The sequence below is a fragment of the Simochromis diagramma genome, unplaced genomic scaffold, assembly GCF_900408965.1.
Source record: "Simochromis diagramma unplaced genomic scaffold, fSimDia1.1 OVJJ01000302.1, whole genome shotgun sequence".
Classification (NCBI taxonomy): Eukaryota; Metazoa; Chordata; class Actinopteri; order Cichliformes; family Cichlidae; genus Simochromis; species Simochromis diagramma.
Genome location: NW_024386792.1, coordinates 4,918,439 through 4,937,477, shown reverse-complemented (window position 1 = coordinate 4,937,477; position 19,039 = coordinate 4,918,439). Strand labels below are relative to the sequence as shown.

Sequence of the window (19,039 nt, the reverse complement as noted above, 5' to 3'; positions counted from 1 at the left end):
ATTGATCCCTAGGGGAAATTATCTTTCGTTACAATGCTCCATTATAAACAAACAGTAGAAAAGACAGTCCCTTGTGGTGCCCCTGTGTTGCTGATTACCTTGTCAGACACACACTGTGGGAGACGTACATATTGTGGACCACTTTTGTTGGATTTGAAGAAGGTGGGGGGGCAACTTCACTCACATAAAAAACATCACAGGACCTTCCAATACCTAACACAAACGTGAAACATAACACCTAAAAGACTTAGTTTGACGGGATGCTGACATGATTCAGATATTAAAATTAAGAGCCTCCGCCATTTTAAACAAAGCTTGTAAAAAAGTATTAAATATTGGGAAAATAAAATAGCCACACCAATAGATTTAATGTTCACGGACTTTGTTGTTACGCTAGTAGGCATTCACCAATTCGGACACAGCCATTGGTAGAGCCCCATGCTCGGCGGACCAATCACATTGTCTCCTGCCCATAACGTCTAGTGACGTAAGCAGCTGTGGCACTTCCTCGTTTGTTTTCTGGGCTGATGAACCGAAACCAGTCGCCCAAATTCAGAATGCATCTGTCAAGGTAAACACACTGTTTTAATTTTGCACCACCCAGCTGTAAAACAGCGCCGCTGTGCTTAGGTTGTGTTCATCGGCTAGCCAGCGGGTCTCTGTTTTTTAGCTATAAGACTGACAGCCAGCGCTGTTTTAGCCTGCGAACGTTAGTTAGCTATTAACTATAACGGCTTGTGTGGTTTGTCAGGCTCGCTAACAAACTTACTCAGGTAATGTCAGTGGGGACATTTAGCCACTGCTGCAGGATGTGTTTGTAATGTACACACAGCACGGGTCAGGAAGCTAACCTGACTTAACGTGCTGGTCCTCACAAACGATAAAGCAGCCGCTGACACTTAAAATACAGCTAAATATACAGCTAAGCGTATCTCACATCGAGCTACCAGTGTTTAGATAATAATAATAATAATAATAATGATAGCCCACTGGTAATACACGGGAGCAACTCACAGCCAAGACTGATGTGCTAAACAAAGCTATAATGTATAGCTAATATTTATTTAATGTTTACTAACTGCGATAAGGATGGTCACCCTGGGCTTTTGGTCCATTCCCTATATTTTCCTCCACCCTCCCAGGTAAATTAGTGCTTTCTAATACATGTGCCCGCATCCTCTCATCACAACTGTTTTTTCACCTTTTTCAGAGGTGATTCAGTTTAGTTTTTGCAGGGTTGTAATATAGGTTATACTTGTAATGATATAACTCATAGTATTAATAAAAAATATTTATATGGCGTTTATCCCAGTTACGATTTACACCTTAAACAGTGAAAATGTATAATATTTAAAAGTCACGTTTTTGGGACATTGTGAGGTAAAGCATACTCTCTATTGGCCCGTTTCTCTTTTGTGTATTTTCTGGCTTACTCAGTTGGTAATATTATTGTGCTAGAAGAGGCTGGACATTAAGGCGGGACTGCTTGGAGCTGCTTAAGCCAGGATTACACTGACAGGGTTTATTTAAATACACTGCCTGTTCCTCTGTCATCATGCTTACATCACTGTCACACACACCCACAGCAACCTCCGAGCCCGTCCTTGTTCCCTAATTGAAAAACTGTCAAGAGTTCACATATGGAGCAAAGTAATCAGCTCCTTATGAAGAAATATACATAATCACGCTGTTTCTTTTGCTTCTAGGGTTGGAATTTACATGAAGAGGCGAAAGCGGGCCTGCTCTCGAGCTTGATCATTATAGTCTTCCTCCATCTGGCTGTCACTCTCTTTGCCTCTTCACATCGGTGCTCATTTCCTCTCCCTTCACCAACATGCTGTGCTGGGGGAATGCCAAGGATGGGCAGTTGGGTATTGGTGTGGAGAAGAACCCTGTGTTTGAGCCGAGGAACTGTCATGTGTTCAGTGGCAGGGGAATGAAAGAGGTCGCCTGTGGAAGCCAACACTCTGTGTTTCTTATGTATGATGGCAGTGTGTACACATGTGGCTCTAACAGCTGGGGACAGCTGGGTCATGACAAAGCAGGGACTTCCCCAGGTAAGCTCTAAATTGGAAACACCAGATTGGACCACCCTGGTGAACAACATAGCAAGTATGTTTGAGCATGTGCCTGAATTTGGACTGATTTGGCATGATTTGTCTTTGTCTGTGTTTGGCTGCACAAGCAGGAGGTGAATTGATGGTCTAATAAAAAAGTCAAATTGTATTCTGTTCTTCAACTATAGTGGAGTTATGTATTAAAAACCTAGCTTGTTATTTTGCATCTTTTACGTTTAAATAAAAGTGTTAATCAATTAAAGTAGTTATACAAATGGGCATGGGCTGATGGTGAAATTCTGGGCCGTTAGTGATGTTTGGCTGACTTAGTTGCACATAACCAAGGTTAAAACTTATCTATGATGAGTGATTAGGCACACGAGCAAGATTGGTCTGCACATAGTTGTTTGAGTTAAAGAGTCTGTTTTATGTTTTGCCTCAAATAATAGAAAGTTTTATATAAAGTTTTTTTTCCTCAGCCATTTGATAAATAATAATTAATTTTAAACTGGAATAAATTAAACTCCACTTTCAAAAAACTTAAAGAAATCACAGACCTGGTTATTTTCCTTTAGTATAAGCCAAAAGCTCTTTAGTGGACACCAATAATATTTTATATGGGAGAAGAAAAATACCCTGATGCTTAGTTACAAAGACTGAGCATGCAGTGAAATGTCTTTTGCAAGTCTTAGCAGGTTCAGTGGCTGTTGTGTTTTTATCTGATGTGGAAGCAGGAGGACTGAGGATTTGAAAAGCACAGACACTCATGTAACAGCAGCATGACTGTATGCTGGAATTGGGCATCATTAGGTGAGTTTGACATGAAACAGAAAGGATTCGTGTACCCACATTTTGGGCATTTTTCCTAAAATGGTAGTGACTGCAGACATGATGGGTCTGTGTTGGTATTATGTGGGTGGAAATGTGTTCTACATGTTCTTTGTTATGGCATGTGGGTGAACTTGTAACAGCCCTGAACAAATACAAGAATTGCTGGACCTTAAAAATCATACACAGATTTATTTGAAGTATGTCCATCCACATCTTTAGTTAGATACACTGCATAGATTCTGGGATGTTATCTCACAGGTTGTATAACATGCTGGGCCAACTTGGCATAATTATATTTTTGTTATAAGGCCTTTATCATTTTATGTTTATGTTATTGAATCTTTTTAACAAGCTTAAAAATGTTGATTGTTGATTAAATGCTATAGTCTTACCTCACTTAAAACCACATTATCAACTATTTTGTGTTTTCAACTTGTCTAAAGCAGCTAACCCTTAGTTGGTCCTTAGCAGAATACCACCAACACCAACTGCAAAGTCTCACCCACACATCCTTTTTGCACGTGCTTCAACACAGCATTTCTCAGTGCAGTTAATAATATACTATTTTCAGAAGAAATGTGTATATTATGTTTCTTGGATCTGTTGTATTATTGTATACAATAAATACTTGTATAATAAATAGCATGTAGTTTAAAATATTTAGACTTATAACTGAAAAACAAATGGGTAAAGAGTAAAAGTAATGAAAAGACCTCTACTGTAGACTTGTCATCTCTTCACAGAGGTTGTTGGGGCTCTGGATACCCAAAAGATTGCGATGGTGTCATGCGGTCGGGGGCATTCGATGGCAGTGAATGAACAGGGTCAACTGTTTGCCTGGGGAGCTGGTGATGGGGGACAGCTGGGACTGGGGACCACAGAGACGACTGTTCGAATTCCCAGGTGCCCGTGTAGTTTACAGGAAGAAGGGTTTAGCCTGGCCACACAGAATTACACATGCCAGTAGGAAAACTTACAGTACTTACCAGCAGCCTAGCACCTACTTGTACAGCGTACATCTGGCCACTGCCACAGCTAAGTGTGTCCATAGAGCGTGCAGACGTAGACAGGTTTATCAGAGCCTATTTGAAAACTGTTAGTCACAGACTTTCTGTAAGTCTTTCACATGCAAATACTGGGAAAATGGGATTTTACTGTAATAAGTGGTTTGCAAAACGTTTTCTAGAATAAGCAATTAGTGCCCTGACAAACAATTTTATTTTTAATAGACAATTTACTGAAAGTTTATGAGAGGAAGAAAGCAGACAAAAGAGACTAAGACTAAATAGATATATCAGAAATATATTTATATCTATATGCTCACAAAATCATTATTAAAAAGAAAGCAAAACTACAGTGACATCTTCATTGTTAATCTATTGGTTACTCAGACTGACCTTAGTGTTATAGTGGAGGAGAAGAAGCCCCATGTAAACATATACTCAGCGAGATAGTTTAATAGTCAGTATTTCGTATGCAGCAGCCTTTCATAATTCAGTTCAACTTAGTTTTATTTATATAGCACCCAGTCACAACAATAGATGCCTCAAGACACTTTGTATTGTAAGAGAAAGACCCTACAATAATACAGTGAAAATCCCAATAATCAGATGACCCCCTATGAGCAAGCGCTTTTGTGACAGTGGGAAGGAAAAACTCCCTTTTAACAGGAAGAAACCTCAGGCAGAGGCAGGTTCAGGGAGGGGCGGCCATCTGGCTCGACCAGTTGGGGGTAAGGGAAGGATGACATGAGAAAGACACATTGTGGAAGAGCGCAAGAAATTATTAATAACTAATGATTTAATGAAGATTAGTGTAAAAACACATGGAAGCCTCCAGCCGACTAGGCCTATTGCAGCATGACTAAGGGAGGATTCAGGATCACTGGATCAAGCCCTAACTATAAGTTTGATTAAAAAGCAAAGTTTTAAGCCTAATCTGAAAAGGAAAGTGGGTGTCTGTCTCCAAAATCCAAACTAGAAGCAGGTTCCACAAAAGGGGGGCCTGAAAGCTGACGGCTCTTCCTCCCATTCTACTTTTAACTACTCTAGGAATTAAAAGTAAGCCTGCAGTCTGAGAGCAAAGTGCTCTATTGTGGTGATGCGGTACTATGAGGTCTTTAACATAAAATGGGACCCGATTATTATGGATTTAAAAGGGAGCCAGTGAAGAGAAGCCAGTATGGGTGAAATATGCTCTTTCTAGTCCCTGTCAGTACTCGTGCTGCGGCATTTTGGATAAGCTGAAAGCTTTTCAGTGAGTTTTTAGGAGATCAATAATTACCATACTGCATCGTAGGAGTAATAAATAATAGTTTTTCAGTATCAATCTGAGAAAGAGATTGCACGAAAGGAAGAAAGCAGTTCTTATATATTTGCTTAGTGTGTGCACTGAAAAACATATCCTGGTCAAAATGACTCCAAGGTTCCTCACAGTGTTACTGGAGGCCAAGGTAATCCCATTTAGAGTAAGCATATAGTAACATATTTTTAAGTTTTTTTTTTTTAGGGCCACGTATGCTAACCTCAGTTTGTAGCGGAATTTAGGAATTATAGGTCATCCAGGCCTTTGTCTTTCAGAGATTCCTGCAGTTTCACTAAGTTGTGTGTGTTTTCTGGCTTCATGGATAGATAAAGTTGGGCATCATCTGCATAGGAGTGAAAATATATGTTTTGCCTTCCAATGATACCGCCTAAGGCAGGGGTGTCCAACTCCAGTCCTCAAGAGCTGCGGCTTTTAGATCCATCCCTACTCCAACACAGCTGAATCAAATGATTGGATTACCCCTTCAGCATGCCATCAAGTTTGGCAAAGGCCTGGTAACAAGTCATTCATTTGGTTCAGGTGTGTCAGAAGAAGGAGCGCGACAGTAGCTCTCGAGGACTGGATTTCAACACCCCTCGACTAAGGGAAGCATGTATAATATAAACAGAACTGGTTCTAGTGTGGAACCTTGTAGAACTCCATAATTCACCTTTGTGTGTAAAGAGGACTCCCAATTAACATGAACAAATTGAAGTGTTATAATTTTACGAAGTTTGTCTGAATTAGATCTCTCTTGTAAATGAGATGTTGAGTCTCAATGGGGCTACCTGTATAAATAAAAGTTAAATAGCAAGTAAAAAGTCTATTAGATAGATGTGATTCGAACCACCTTGAATAGCTACAGCATGCTCTAATCGCTGTAATTAAATTATGGTCATCGAACCTCATTGCACCGAGGTTTAGAAGAAGCACAGACAGGAATCTACCATCAGTGGCCATAAGAAAACCATCTGTAACCTACACTAAAGCTGTCTCTGTAATCTGATGCATTCTAAAACCTGACTGAAACTTGTAAGATAAACAATTTCTCTGAAGATGATTAGTTAGCTGTTTTACAACTACTCTTTCAAGACTTTTTGAAAAAGGCAGGTTAGGAAGGTTGTGATTGGCCTATAATCAGCTAAGACAATAGACATCAGGTTTGACATTATTTGGAATTCCCAGCCTTTTCATGCATCATCTACTTAAACAAGAAATGTTTTAAATGTGTATTTTTGGCTTGATAAACAAATGTTTTTGTTTCTTTTTAAATTTATCCTAGGTTGGTCAAAAGACTGTGTGACCATCGCATCTCTCAAGTAATGTGTGGGAATCAGCACTGCATCGCACTTTCTAGAGGTGTGAAAGACAATTTCTTTATAACACCTCATCACTGTTCACGATCTGAATGTTGGATCCCAACTGTGTCCAATCGAGCTGAAATGTATGGCATCAGAAAACCCTCATAAATTCTTAAATTCACTTCATGCAAATTTTAGCTCATCTATCCGCTCGTCCACAGTTCACTAGAAGCGTTAAGCCTTTAACAGTATTGGTCAGATCTGAGTGAAACTTGCACATGGTCAAGGCTGTTTTACGAGCAATCACCAGGCAGTAATGATGGAGAACAAGTGTGTGTTTATCAATGTAACAACAAAGTGTCAACCATCAGCATCAAGGTTAGCATGACTAGGACTCAAGACATAATATTTTCATTAAAATATGTGATTGCAAAGGGAGGAGAGCATAGTTTGAGAAAATGCAATGGTTTTGCATTATGGGAGATTTTAAATTGACTGTTTTTTGTCCAAAGAAATGTGATCAGATGTTGAACCACAGCTTCTTGGGGCTAAACACACATAGCTTCATGTATTAATACTAACAGGATAATGGGGTCTGTGATTTATCTGTCAGCCTGAAAAGTTGTTTATTTATTTATGTTTGGTGTAAGCTTTGACTTGATTTAAGTTTGGCTATAAATGAAAACATTTGGTGTTGTTGATGTTTTGGCAATATGTAGGTCTGAGCCACACCCTGTAACAGCTCTAAATATAGCCACTCTATAAAACAGACATCTGCCCTGTATTTTGTGTTCATTATTGGTGTTGATGTGAGGTAAAGTTCATGATGTGCGTTTTTCCTCTCAGATGGCCAGCTGTTCACATGGGGCCAGAACACCAGCGGGCAGCTCGGGTTGGGGAAAGGAGAGCCCAGCAAGCTGTTCCCTCATCCTCTAAAGTCTCTGGCAGGAATTCCTTTGGCACAAATAACGGCAGGAGGAGACCACAGTTTTGCCCTCTCATTGTCTGGAGCTGTATTTGGCTGGGGCAAAAACAGAGCTGGACAACTGGGCCTTAATGATAAACAAGGTAATAATCACCTGGTTAGAAAGAACTGCGACTGTTATATGATATAATGCAGAGTGTAGAACTTCATACAAATTATATAAATCTTTACGTAATATTGTGTCTCACATTTTTATCAATTTATTCGTGCTTGAAAAAAAAAAAAAAGGTTTTCACAGGACTCCATATGGTGTTGTGAAAAACTAAGTACACCTGTACTCTTTTGATAATATTTTAGAGGTTAAGTAACAGCTAGGTACTATTAATAATTAATAATGACTGTCAAGTGTGAGTACCGCTATCAAAGCAGACGTTTTGGCAGTTTCTGATCTGAAGCATTCACATCTTAACACAATGCCACAATCTTCCCTGGAAAGGACGTCTCAGCAAATTCAAACTGAGCAATACATAGAGAAACTGCAAGAAACCCAGCAGCTACATCTCAGACTCTAGAGGCCTCTGTTAGCAGGTAATTGTAAAGTTCATGATGGTACAAATACAAAAGGTCTGAACAAGTGTGGCTTATTTGGAAGGGTTACCAGGAGGAAGCCTGTTCTCTCTAAAAATAACATGACAGCACAGCTTAGGTTTGAAAAGTTGCATCTGAGAAAATTGCAAGACTTCTTGAATAAAGTCCTTTGGACAGATGAGGCCGTTGGGGTGGCTGTAGTTTAGGAGGTAGAGCAGGTCATCTACTAATAGGAAGCTTCTATTTCTATTGTGTCTCTGAATGTCACATAGAAAGCACTTAAGCATAGAATGGATGTGAATGTGTGAATGAGGCATGTTGTATAAAGTGCTTTAGTGGTCAGCTAGAGGAGAAAAGCACTATATAAGAACTAGTTCATTTACCATTTATCATTATGCCAACGTGCAGATGTTTGGCCATAATGCACAGCACCATGTGGAAAAATTAAACACAGCATGTCAGCATAAACACCTCATACCATCTGTCAGCACGGTGGTGGAGGGGTGATGATTTGGGCACCTTGGAGTCATGGAGTTGACCATGAACTCCTCCGGATACCAAAGTGTTGTAGAGACAAACTTTAGATGTCTACCTGACATTTAAAGTTTGGCCAATACTGGGTCAGGCCACAGGACAACAGCAGCAAATCTACCGCAAAACGGTATTGTTGCCATTGTTTGTGGAACAATGGCAACGAGCTTGATCGCTCTCACGCTCTCACGCTCATTTTTTGTTTTATGAGTAGTTAGAGGTCACCATTTTGGAGAAGAGATCTATTTATTAACATTTCATGGAAATGATCCTCAATATTAAATAATTTAATAATTTAATTAATTAACATATCCACGTTTAGTTTAGTTGCCATTATGGTGCTAAATCAGAATGCAAAAGTTTAAGTGTTTTCCAGCATCTTCTTAATTTGAGTGGACTCATCTGGTTGAAGTGTTTAACAGTGTGGACTCGCTCGTGTGTTGTTGTCGCCTTCCACAGATCGTGCCGTCCCATGCCACATCAAATTTTTGAGATCTCAGAAAGTTGTTTACATCAGCTGTGGAGATGAACATACAGCAGCCTTGACAAAGGTATGATTTATGTTTAACTGTGTTGTACATGCTTTACATATGGATGTTTAATTTTGGCCATTTCTAGTAACAGATATTATGCAACCAGATATTATAAAGTCTTGTTTTGTTAGGTCGTTCTTGTTTAGCTGCCATAAAAATTGGTGCAAGAGATTTATATTATTTTACACAACACTCTGTTAATACAGAGTCTTATTCCAACCACACGGTCTAACCCCATCTTATCTTAATCTACCACCTAACGTGTGCCATAAGTGTTTTAGAGCAAGACTATGCATAAAGTTTCCCTCTTAAATGGAAAAAAGCACGGAAAAGGTCAGTGTGTTTACTCTTCCCGGCAGGATGGCGGCTTGTTTACGTTTGGTGATGGCTCGTGGGGTCAGCTGGGTCACGGCTCCACCAATAGTGAGCTTTTACCTAGACGAGTGCTGGAGCTCATGGGCACCGAGGTGTCCCAAATCACCTGTGGCAGGTACTGTCTCTGATAAACCTACAGAGGGCTTTTGTTGGTTATACCCATACGATCTCATGCAACCAAGTAAAACAACACTGGAGTAAAGTCTATGTTTATGAAGCTTAAACTTTTTTTTGACTCTCAGAAAGCCGCAGTTTTAACTCTCTTGTATGGTGTGTGTTTTTTGTTTATTTTGTTTTAGTTTTTCTCCACACCTGATGGGAAAGGAATACTGAAAAGACTTATAGAAAGTTACCTTGTCCCTTAAATGTTAATAGCTTTGATTGTTTTGCTTCCAGCCACAGACATTTGTTGCATCTTTTTTTGCTCAGTTATTTCTTTTATCCTCTTGACCGTTAGAACAAAACTTCTCTTTGAGAATCCAAATTAAAAAAAATATAAACATTAGTAATAATTAAAAAATATCTGCTGCAAAAACAACTGATCTAAACTGAACATGTTAAATCAGAGAGCTGTAAGGTACCTTTGATAATGTTAACTGCATATCTAATGCTGTAAATGTGTAACTATCAAAGTGGTAAATTTACTTTTTTGAGTTTCTTCATTTCATGGTTTTTCCTTTTGCCAGGCACCACACGTTGGCGTTCGTGCCTTCCTCTGGCATGGTATATGCGTTTGGTTGTAACAGCCATGGCCAGCTGGGAACAGGAATACTGGGGGATGCCAGAAGCCCATTTCCTGTCAAGGCCAGTTTCCTGACTGGAAAATTCCATAGAAGAGGTAAGCAGAGGACTTGCCGATCAGTCCCTATATGCTTGTGACCGAATGCCTTTTTAAAAGTGCCTCATTCCCACTTCTCACGTTTGTTTGACATGTTTCCTGTTTGTGCCTTTACTGGTAACTGCAGTGGAAATCCAGGCAGGCAGCTGTGAATGTCACAGTTTTATTTGGCCTAACCATTATGGTCCTGGGAACCTTGTTTCCGATTTTTTCCTTGAAGACAATGGAGGACTTTGAGAGAATTTATAATTTACGAAGTCTTAAAACAGAAAGAACAGACTGATAACGATACAGTGGGCTTTGTTAGTGTCCAGCTAGACTCTGCTGCTTCACTGTCTTGCGGAGGTATTTCTGATTTGGCTCCAGTTGCTGTTGCCAAAACAACCAAGAGGATAGTTGGTATTCAGCCAAAACAGCTTGTATTTGCATAGCAGTGTCTTCTGTTGGATTTACCAGAAATCATCCTGCAATCTGCTTGTAATGTAGGCTAGGGGGTGTGAGTCACAGCAGAGATTTAAAAATATATATATATATATATTGTAAGGAGACTGCAAGAACACAATTTATTCTACCATGTATATCAAATTGAAATAGCACAAAGAAGAGCTTTTGAGCCAAATGCTTTATGATTGCTTTATGCTTCCACAGTGTATTATTCTTTATCCTTCATTACTGTGTATCATCTTTTTTCTCAAGGTGAGGAATCATTACAGACACATGCAGTTTAAAGTGCTTTACAGTGTGAAATATATATATTTTATTCCCTGTTATTATGTTCAGTGTCTATCTCTTTTTTATGTTTCTTAATTAGAATCAAAACAGTATACCGTGACCAAAATCATCTGTGGAGGAGACCATAGTTTCTTATTGTACTCTAATGAGCAGGTATGTGATTTCATAAAGATTAATACTAAAATATCACATTTTTTAATTAAAAATATATACTTACTTCCAGTTTTACCATTGTTATTGTTTGTTTGAATTTTCATGAATTACATAAATGCTTTGTTATTTATTTTCATGTTAAAAATATAGAGAAATGTGAAACTGAAAATCAAAGATGTACTCTAAAAACCATCAGGAATTAAAAAATGATTAACTGTATGTGACACACATATGCTTCTTAGTTTCCTGCAGCACGCTGTATAATTCTAAGCAATCACATCCGAAAACTCCAAGCAATCATGTCTGTGTTACTTAGGTTTAGTGTTTCACCACAGGGTGGCGTTAATGTCTCAGCTTTAACCAGTTCAGTTGATGGAACTCTGTATTTGGAGCCTTTATCTGGTAAAAAAAATGTAACTTTCAAGCAAACTGTCAGGAACGTAGGCTGATAAAGATGTAAAGCGCTTAGCCAAAACATTTCGATCTCAGGCGTGGCCTCTTTATTTTGTCGACGCAACCCAGATCAAACTTTGCCACACAGACTGCAAAGGACCAAAGCAAACAGTCTTCCGTGTTTGTAACAGTGGTGTTATGTGTTCTCTGTCTTCCCCTCTACAGACCTCTGTCCCCTCGGAAGACTTCAGAGTGATTAATATTGGCAAAAGTCTCTCACCAATCAATTATGAAAGTTTGAATTCGTTGAGGCTGAAACTGATGTACAACACAGACTCTAGCATCACAAAGTAAGCCAACGATAAAAGGGTATTGTGTCAGATATTTTAGATTATAAGATAGAATGTAGACTCATATATAATTGGTTTACACAAATACACACAGAGCTTAATTCACTTTAATCACTGGAAAGTCTCCCCCGTTACATTTTCATTGTAATGTGTGTTTCGTTTACAGTGACGTCATAGTTCAGCTGTCGTCGACGGCGTGCTGGAATGCCAGCTTCTTGGACCAAAGGTGCATAGACCTCACCTGCATCAATATGAGAAATACACAAATAGTGCAGTCAGGACTTGTTTTATATTGGAGCACGGTTGCATGTATTAATGCAAAAACCTTCAGTGGAAGACAAAACACCACTGAGATTACATTTTTCTAAGAGCTTTTCTAAAAGCATACAGCGCTAAGAGTATTAGTGAATCTACATAGACAAGATATTTTTTCTTTAGAAAAAGTACTTCATATAAATTAGATTTTGCTACTTTTACTTAAGTCAGACTTGTAATTTTATTTTCACCTTTAAGAAAAAGAAGACAGTGTTGACCTTGAGGAGGAAAAAAGAAACAAACATTTAACAGTTAATAAGATATAGCACCAAAATGCGAAGTGTAAAGAAGAGCTGAAATAATTCATTAAGAGGTGATAAAAATGTTTAAGTTCCCACCTTAATAGTGCAGGATTTAGTCAGTATTTGCCAAACAAACCTTGGATTCATACATACCATCTGGATGACAAGTTATGACCAGATATTTTATTCTTCGTTCTCCGTCACTGTCTGTGTTATTATTAGAAGAAGTGTTTGATTTCTGCAGGTTGAAAATGTGACAATGATTTATGTTAGACAGGCACGACATATTTAAAATAGTTAGTACAATTATGTGCTGCACGTGTGCCACGTCTGTATCGCTACTGTGCTGAGCCCAAAATAGCACATGCTCAGGATATTTGGCCTTGGTTCAGGCAGATGACAGATGGCACAAACTGCAGTCGCGCTCGACATCAAAATTGCAGTTTTTCCACTGAATACTGCCGCAGAAACTCTCCCAGTATTTTAGGACAAAAAAAGGGCACCACAGTCCCCAACAAAGGTTTAAAAAAAAAAAAAGGAAACAAGAAGGATCTGTTAGCGTTTTATTAGTGCAGATTCATCACAGAGTAACTTCTTAAGCCCTTCAGGTGTGTGCCATAAATGAAGGAAACGCATGCCGTGTGATCAACTCACAAAGATGTACTTTCTCTGTCAAATACCCTCAAATCAATGCATATCATCTTATCCAGCTGATTGTCAGGCCTGGGAAAGATGCTATCTGTTTGGTTAGCGAGATCTGTGCGAGTCCATCAACCTGTGTGTTGACATCATGACGTATGTAGGACAAACTAATCAGCAGATACTTATCGCGTCCTGGGAATGAGTTGTGGAGGTCACCGGGTTGGAAAAAAAGGCCTCACAGACACATGCGTGAAAAATGAATCTTTCAAAAACTGAAATGCCACAGGAGGTAAAACAAATAGTAACATCCATCATAAAGTAAGTAAGTAGTGCATATGAAATACAGGAGGACAGACTTGTGCTAATTGTCTGACTAAAGGGAAATAAATGTTAGTTGCTGCCTTAGTTAATAACATGAAAACCTTCCCAAAAATGTAGCCATAAAAACTGTATTTGTATCTCCTTTTATTAGGTACAGCTGTGGGATTTGCTGCAGTTGTTCAGAGCACATCCATGCACAGGAAGTATTAGCATCACAGTTGGGACCCAAAACTGTTCAGATGGTGCTTTAAGCTCAGAGAGTTCTCTGAATTTAATGGGTCATTGCTGTGACTCAGTAGTTTTGTAGCACAAACCGCTGCACCATCTGCAGCACTGTTTGCTCTTTGACAAACAGTCTCCACAGGATCACGTCTGATCTGACTGAGTGGTAAATGGTAAATGGCCTGCATTTTACCCAGTCCCTAAGGACCCCAAAGTGCTTTACACTACATTCAGTCATTCACCCATTCACACACACATTCACACACTGGCAATGGCAAGCTACATTGTAGCCACAGCTGCCCTTGGGCGCACTGACAGAGGCGAGGCTGCCGGACACTGGCGCCACCGGGCCCTCTGACCACCACCAGTAGGCAAACATGGGGTTAGTATCTTGCCCAAGGATATTTGGCATGCAGCCAGGAGGCAGCCTGGGATCGAACCACCGACCTTCTGATTAGTGCCTGACCTGCTCTGCCACCTGAGCTACAGTGCTGTAAATAGTTGCCATTAGGGATCAGTCCACTGTGTCAGTCAGTATTTGTCTTGTTGTGCCTATAGGGAAGGAAGATGGCATTTACAGATAGCTAAATCTTTAATGCTCAGTGTCAGTGATATGTTGAGATCTGCTTAGGGATAGACGTAAATACATTTAGGCTGCATGTATACTTAACCATTGCTTATATTGCAGTGAGTATTATCACACCTACCTAAAGGTGACTCACAGCTGACCTGCTGGATGACAGCTTGGAGTAGACCTGTGTTTAATCCAAAGCAACTTTCCATCAAAGCTTTATCACGAATTCCCTGAATATGAGCTCTGTTTTTTATCCTTTGCTGAGATCTCACTTATATCTTTCTTTATCTGCTTTCTCTCAGTGATGATACCCATTTCAAAACCAACCCAAAGATCCCAGGCATCGATCTCAACTCTGTCAGAATGCTGTTTGAGACTCTGAGCAAACCAGCTTTCTCTGAACTCATGGAGCAGGTACTGCTTCTAACCTCCAAACCCAGTTTACTGTATGTCTCTAAGGACACATGGTGCATGCGTTTGATAATGGCTCCTGTTGTTGTGTGACTTTCTTTATCTGACCAGAAGCATGAATAAAGAAAATAGTATACAAGTTTTGGTTTACTCTAATCACCTAATCAATTACTTTTTAAGCTATTACACATAAAGTGGATTCATAAGCAATGAATGTAATGTAACTCTCAGCAGACAAAGCTGGTGAGAGCTGTGAAAGATTTAGCGTCAAACAGTTAACCTCAGGAATTGAAGGAGTTCTGCGTGAATCCTAATGAACCCCTGTGCCTCTGGCTGTAGATGTTGCTGCTGAAAATCAGCTGCTCACTCCAAATTAAAACCTCATTGTTTGTATGTAGGTCACCAACGTCTAAATCCATAGTGATTTTCATAGAAATTGGTATCAATGAATGTGATAGAAAGTGATTTTTGTCTGAAACACTTCGTGTTTTGGCTCCTTAATGATGCAGGTTTAATACATGCAGGGTTTGCTTTGTAACCATTCATTTGTTGGAAGAAAAAAAAGAAAAAAAAAAGAAAATCCATGTTTTGAAAGTACATCAAGTTCTGCCACAGATCCATGGCACAAAATGCAGAACTGGTTGACAACTCCTAACATTGGCGCACTAATGTTATGTTTGGGACTGAAGTGGCCTCAGTCTGATTGATGCAGGCTGAGGCCTCTTTCCCCAACCACTAAATAACCTCTCGGAAAATTTAGCAACTGACGTTTTATCGTTGCTGCCTCGTTCATCCAGCTTGTTTGGAAATATAAAAATATCACATTCAGCTTTTTTTATTTTTTATTTTTTATAAAAAAACAGTAAAACCCTAATAATTCTCTGACTGCATTTTGTCTCTAACATGAATCTTCTTTCTCTGAGCAGTGTAACTAAACAGAGGGTGTAATGTCTGCATCCTCTCTCTCCTGTTTAGGCCACCAAGAGTTTTGAGAGCCTGCTGATCCCTCAGCTTCCACGCTCCCCTCCTGATGTCGAGGCCATGAGGATCTACCTCATCTTGTCAGAGTACCCGGCCCTGCAGGACTCCAAAAACTACATCCGCCTCACTATACCCCTAGCAATGGCTATTCTGCGGCTAGATGCCAACCCCAGCAAAGTATTGGGTATTACATTTGCACGACCACACTGAATACAGTTTTTCATTCAAATTTGACTTTGGGAGATAACTGAGAACTGTGAAGCTCAGCAACTCTGTGCTATGTCCCAACCATGTTAAGCTTACGCTGATGTTTAGAATATATCGGTATCCTCGTCCATATCTGTGCTACGTGTGCTTCGTCAGCAAGAGATAAAAAACACCACCCGGACAACAATATTTTCACAGCATCTTCAAACATTAGAGCCTGGCTTATATGGATTTTTGAACTCAATATTGATATTTGAGGAAAACTAGGGGTTTTAACAGAGGTAAAGATCAGTTACTAGCTCGTCTGCTAGTTTAGTCTTCACTCTGTGGCCACATGAATCAGTTTAATAATAATAATGTTTTTTTTTTTTCTTGGTGGGTCCTGAAAATTACTTTCGTGCATTTATTTTAAATATTTGGATGATATTTCATAAAATGTTGTTAACACTTTCAAAGATATTCATAGTGCTGCTGCAATAATACAGACAAGTGACAAAAGCGCTCTGGAGAAAGGTTTGTTCACCTCTGCACATGTGACCGACTGCTGCGTAAAACTGTTCATGCATGTCTGGTCTACGCCACACAAACATACATTCACTGGCCATTTTATTAGTTACACCTTAGACCCCTTTTTGCTATCAGAACTGCTTTAATACTTCATGGCATCGATTTAACAAAGTGCTGGAAACATTCCTCAGATTTTGGTTCTCATTGACATGGTAATGTCACACAGTTTCAGCAGATTTGTCCATGATGAAAATCTCTCATTCCATCACATCGCAAATGTGCTCTGAGATTTGGACTGTGGAGTCCATTTGAGTGCAGCGAACTCACTGCTATGATCAAAAACGATGAGATGATTTGACATTTGTGACGTGGTGCGTTATCCTGCTGCTTCTTCAGAAGGGACAGTACACTGTGTCATAAAGGGATGGACATTATCAGCAACAGTATTCAGGTATGCTGTGGGCTTTAAACTATGCTCAAATGGTGCTAACTGTCCCACAGTGTGCCAAGAAAATGTGCCCCACACCACCAGCCTGAACTGTCATTACAAGGCAGGATGGAGCCACGATTTCATGTTGTTCATGCCAAATTTGAACCCTGCCATCTGAATGTCACAGCAGAAATGGAGATTCATCAGGCCAGGCAACGTGTTTACAGTCTTCTGTCTGAGACTGTGTGAACTGTGGTCTCAATTTCCTGTTCTTAACTCTCATGAGTAGCAACTGGTGTGTTCTTCTGCTGTTATAGCCCATTTTCTTCCAGGTCTGACATATTGTGAATACACAGATGCTTTTTTGCATACCTTGGTTGTAACGAGTGGTTATTTGAGTTCCTGTGCCCTTATTGTCAGCTCGAAGCAGTCTTGCCATTCTGCTCTTTGGTCTTTGGCAGCAAAACATTTTGAACTACTGCTCAGTGGATGGTTTCTCCTTCTCAGGCTATTTTGTGTAAACCCTGAAGATATTTATATGGGAAATTCAAATTATATCAGCAGGTTCCGAAATACTCACACCAGCCTATCTAGCACCAACAACCACGCCACGTCCAGAGTCACTTAAATCATCTTTCTTCCCCATTCAGTGCTCAGTTTGAACTTGCGTACATCCCTAATTAGTTACTGCCCTGTGGTTGGCTAATAAGATATTTGTGTTAACAAGTTGTTGAACAGGTGTATCTAATGAAGTGGCTTTAAATTATTTAAGTGCTAAAACAGAATGTCTGTGAAGGTTCTCAGTCATCCAGGTCATCGTAGTCAAAGGAGCTTGCAAAGAAAAGCGTCTGGACTTCTTTAAGTTACTTGAAGACGTTTCACCTCTCATCCGAGAAGCCAGAGATTCGGGTGAGTAACTCACCCGAAACTCTGGCTGATTGGGACCCACACCCAGTTTCATACCTTGGCTCAGGTGATTAGAGGATCATCAGGGGGTCCTTTTGTCCCTCTGTGGGGGGGACACTCCCACTAGGTTTATATCTGGGACTCTCCACCATTTGACCTTAGAACTGAAGAAGCTTCTCGGATGAGAGGTGAAACGTCTTCAAGTAACTTAAAGAAGTCCAGACGCTTTTCTTTGCAAGCTCCTTTGACTACTAAAACAGAAGCATTGCTATTGTGTAATTCCTGAAATTCCAATACATCATAGAAGAAACTGACAACCTCAGTGCTACTTGAGTCCACCATAAAATATCATGGTGTATTTGGTTGAGGTAATTTATTTTCCTCTCCTTTTTGTGTCTCTGCAGACAACTGGTGGTGTATCGTGGATGGCAGCGTGTTCACCCGAATGGTCGACATGTACAAGAGCATTGTTGTCTTTATGCTAACAGGAGGCAAGACGGTGCTCGTGCCCATGTTCTATGAGAACTATTTTCTTGCCACTCTTCGGCTGCTGGAAAAGCTCCACAAGGTATTCACAAACGACACTCGCTGTTCTCAGCTGTGCTTGTTCGGCAATACAATCCAAGAAGGAAGTGTTTGTGTCACGGTCAGATGGTTCTCGGTAATCTGTAGTCTGCCGTGTACTGTGACATTTCCTGGAGATCAGCAGGTTTTTGTTCCATGTTACCAGGTAAACTTGAAGGCACAACACGTGGAGTACAACCGCTTTTACATCCCAGACATCACCAGCCTCGTGGACATCCAGGAAGACTACCTCAAATGGTTTCTGAGTAAAGCTGAGATTGTGAGTACTGAGTTTGGGATAGGTTTTTGGGAAGGCATCTGTGTTTGTCAGGTCTGTTTGTCTCTTCTTGCTGCCCACTTGTTTCATAAACAACACTCGGGCATTGGAAGGAATTTAAAAATCTCTTCGTTTCTACTTTTAAATGTCTTTTTATTTTTCAAGTGTCAGGTTTGATCAGATGACTTTTCTTTCTTTCTCATTTTTAGAAAGTGGGATCATCCCCTTCACAGGTAGTTGAATTAAAGACTCAGTTATTAAGCATAATAGATAAATGTGATTCATTTAAATGGTGATGGTTTATTAAGCATTCATTCTGTTTTCCCTGCAGAGTGACTTTCCCGCAGTAAACCTATGTGCCTACCCGTTCATACTGAACGCAAAAGCCAAGACAACCATGCTGCAAACTGATGCTGAACTGCAAATGCAGGTATCCGCTGCTGACAGACTTTATGTGTCAGCAAATGTTTCTTAATTGTTCTCGTTCTCATGTGAACATTGTTTTATCCATTTCTCTCCACCTGTGTCC

The 19,039-nt window shown here is 39.9% G+C and overlaps 1 protein-coding gene across 4 annotated transcripts in view; it reads left to right on the top strand.

The window, feature by feature from the left end:
• The first annotated feature begins 465 nt into the window (after window positions 1-465).
• The window catches only part of herc3 (HECT and RLD domain containing E3 ubiquitin protein ligase 3), a 34,908-nt gene continuing 16,334 nt past the window's right edge, over window positions 466-19,039 (top strand). For 2 of the 4 annotated variants that reach the window (XR_005694786.1, XM_040023922.1), the window contains exons 1-17: window positions 466-571; window positions 1,707-2,057; window positions 3,632-3,791; window positions 6,475-6,551; window positions 7,340-7,561; window positions 8,997-9,088; window positions 9,430-9,560; window positions 10,132-10,283; window positions 11,095-11,168; window positions 11,787-11,911; window positions 12,078-12,137; window positions 14,530-14,641; window positions 15,614-15,803; window positions 18,074-18,237; window positions 18,400-18,513; window positions 18,720-18,743; window positions 18,842-18,940. Coding sequence is in view for 3 of the 4 variants with exons in the window: in XM_040023922.1 (XP_039879856.1) it covers window positions 1,835-2,057; window positions 3,632-3,791; window positions 6,475-6,551; window positions 7,340-7,561; window positions 8,997-9,088; window positions 9,430-9,560; window positions 10,132-10,283; window positions 11,095-11,168; window positions 11,787-11,911; window positions 12,078-12,137; window positions 14,530-14,641; window positions 15,614-15,803; window positions 18,074-18,237; window positions 18,400-18,513; window positions 18,720-18,743; window positions 18,842-18,940 (2,019 nt within the window). In the remaining variant the exon portion in view is untranslated. Of the gene's footprint in view, window positions 572-1,706; window positions 2,058-3,631; window positions 3,792-6,474; window positions 6,552-7,339; window positions 7,562-8,996; window positions 9,089-9,429; window positions 9,561-10,131; window positions 10,284-11,094; window positions 11,169-11,786; window positions 11,912-12,077; window positions 12,138-14,529; window positions 14,642-15,613; window positions 15,804-18,073; window positions 18,238-18,399; window positions 18,514-18,719; window positions 18,744-18,841; window positions 18,941-19,039 lie in introns of those variants that run through there. The other 2 variants (XM_040023923.1, XM_040023924.1) reach the window with 2 other exon arrangements.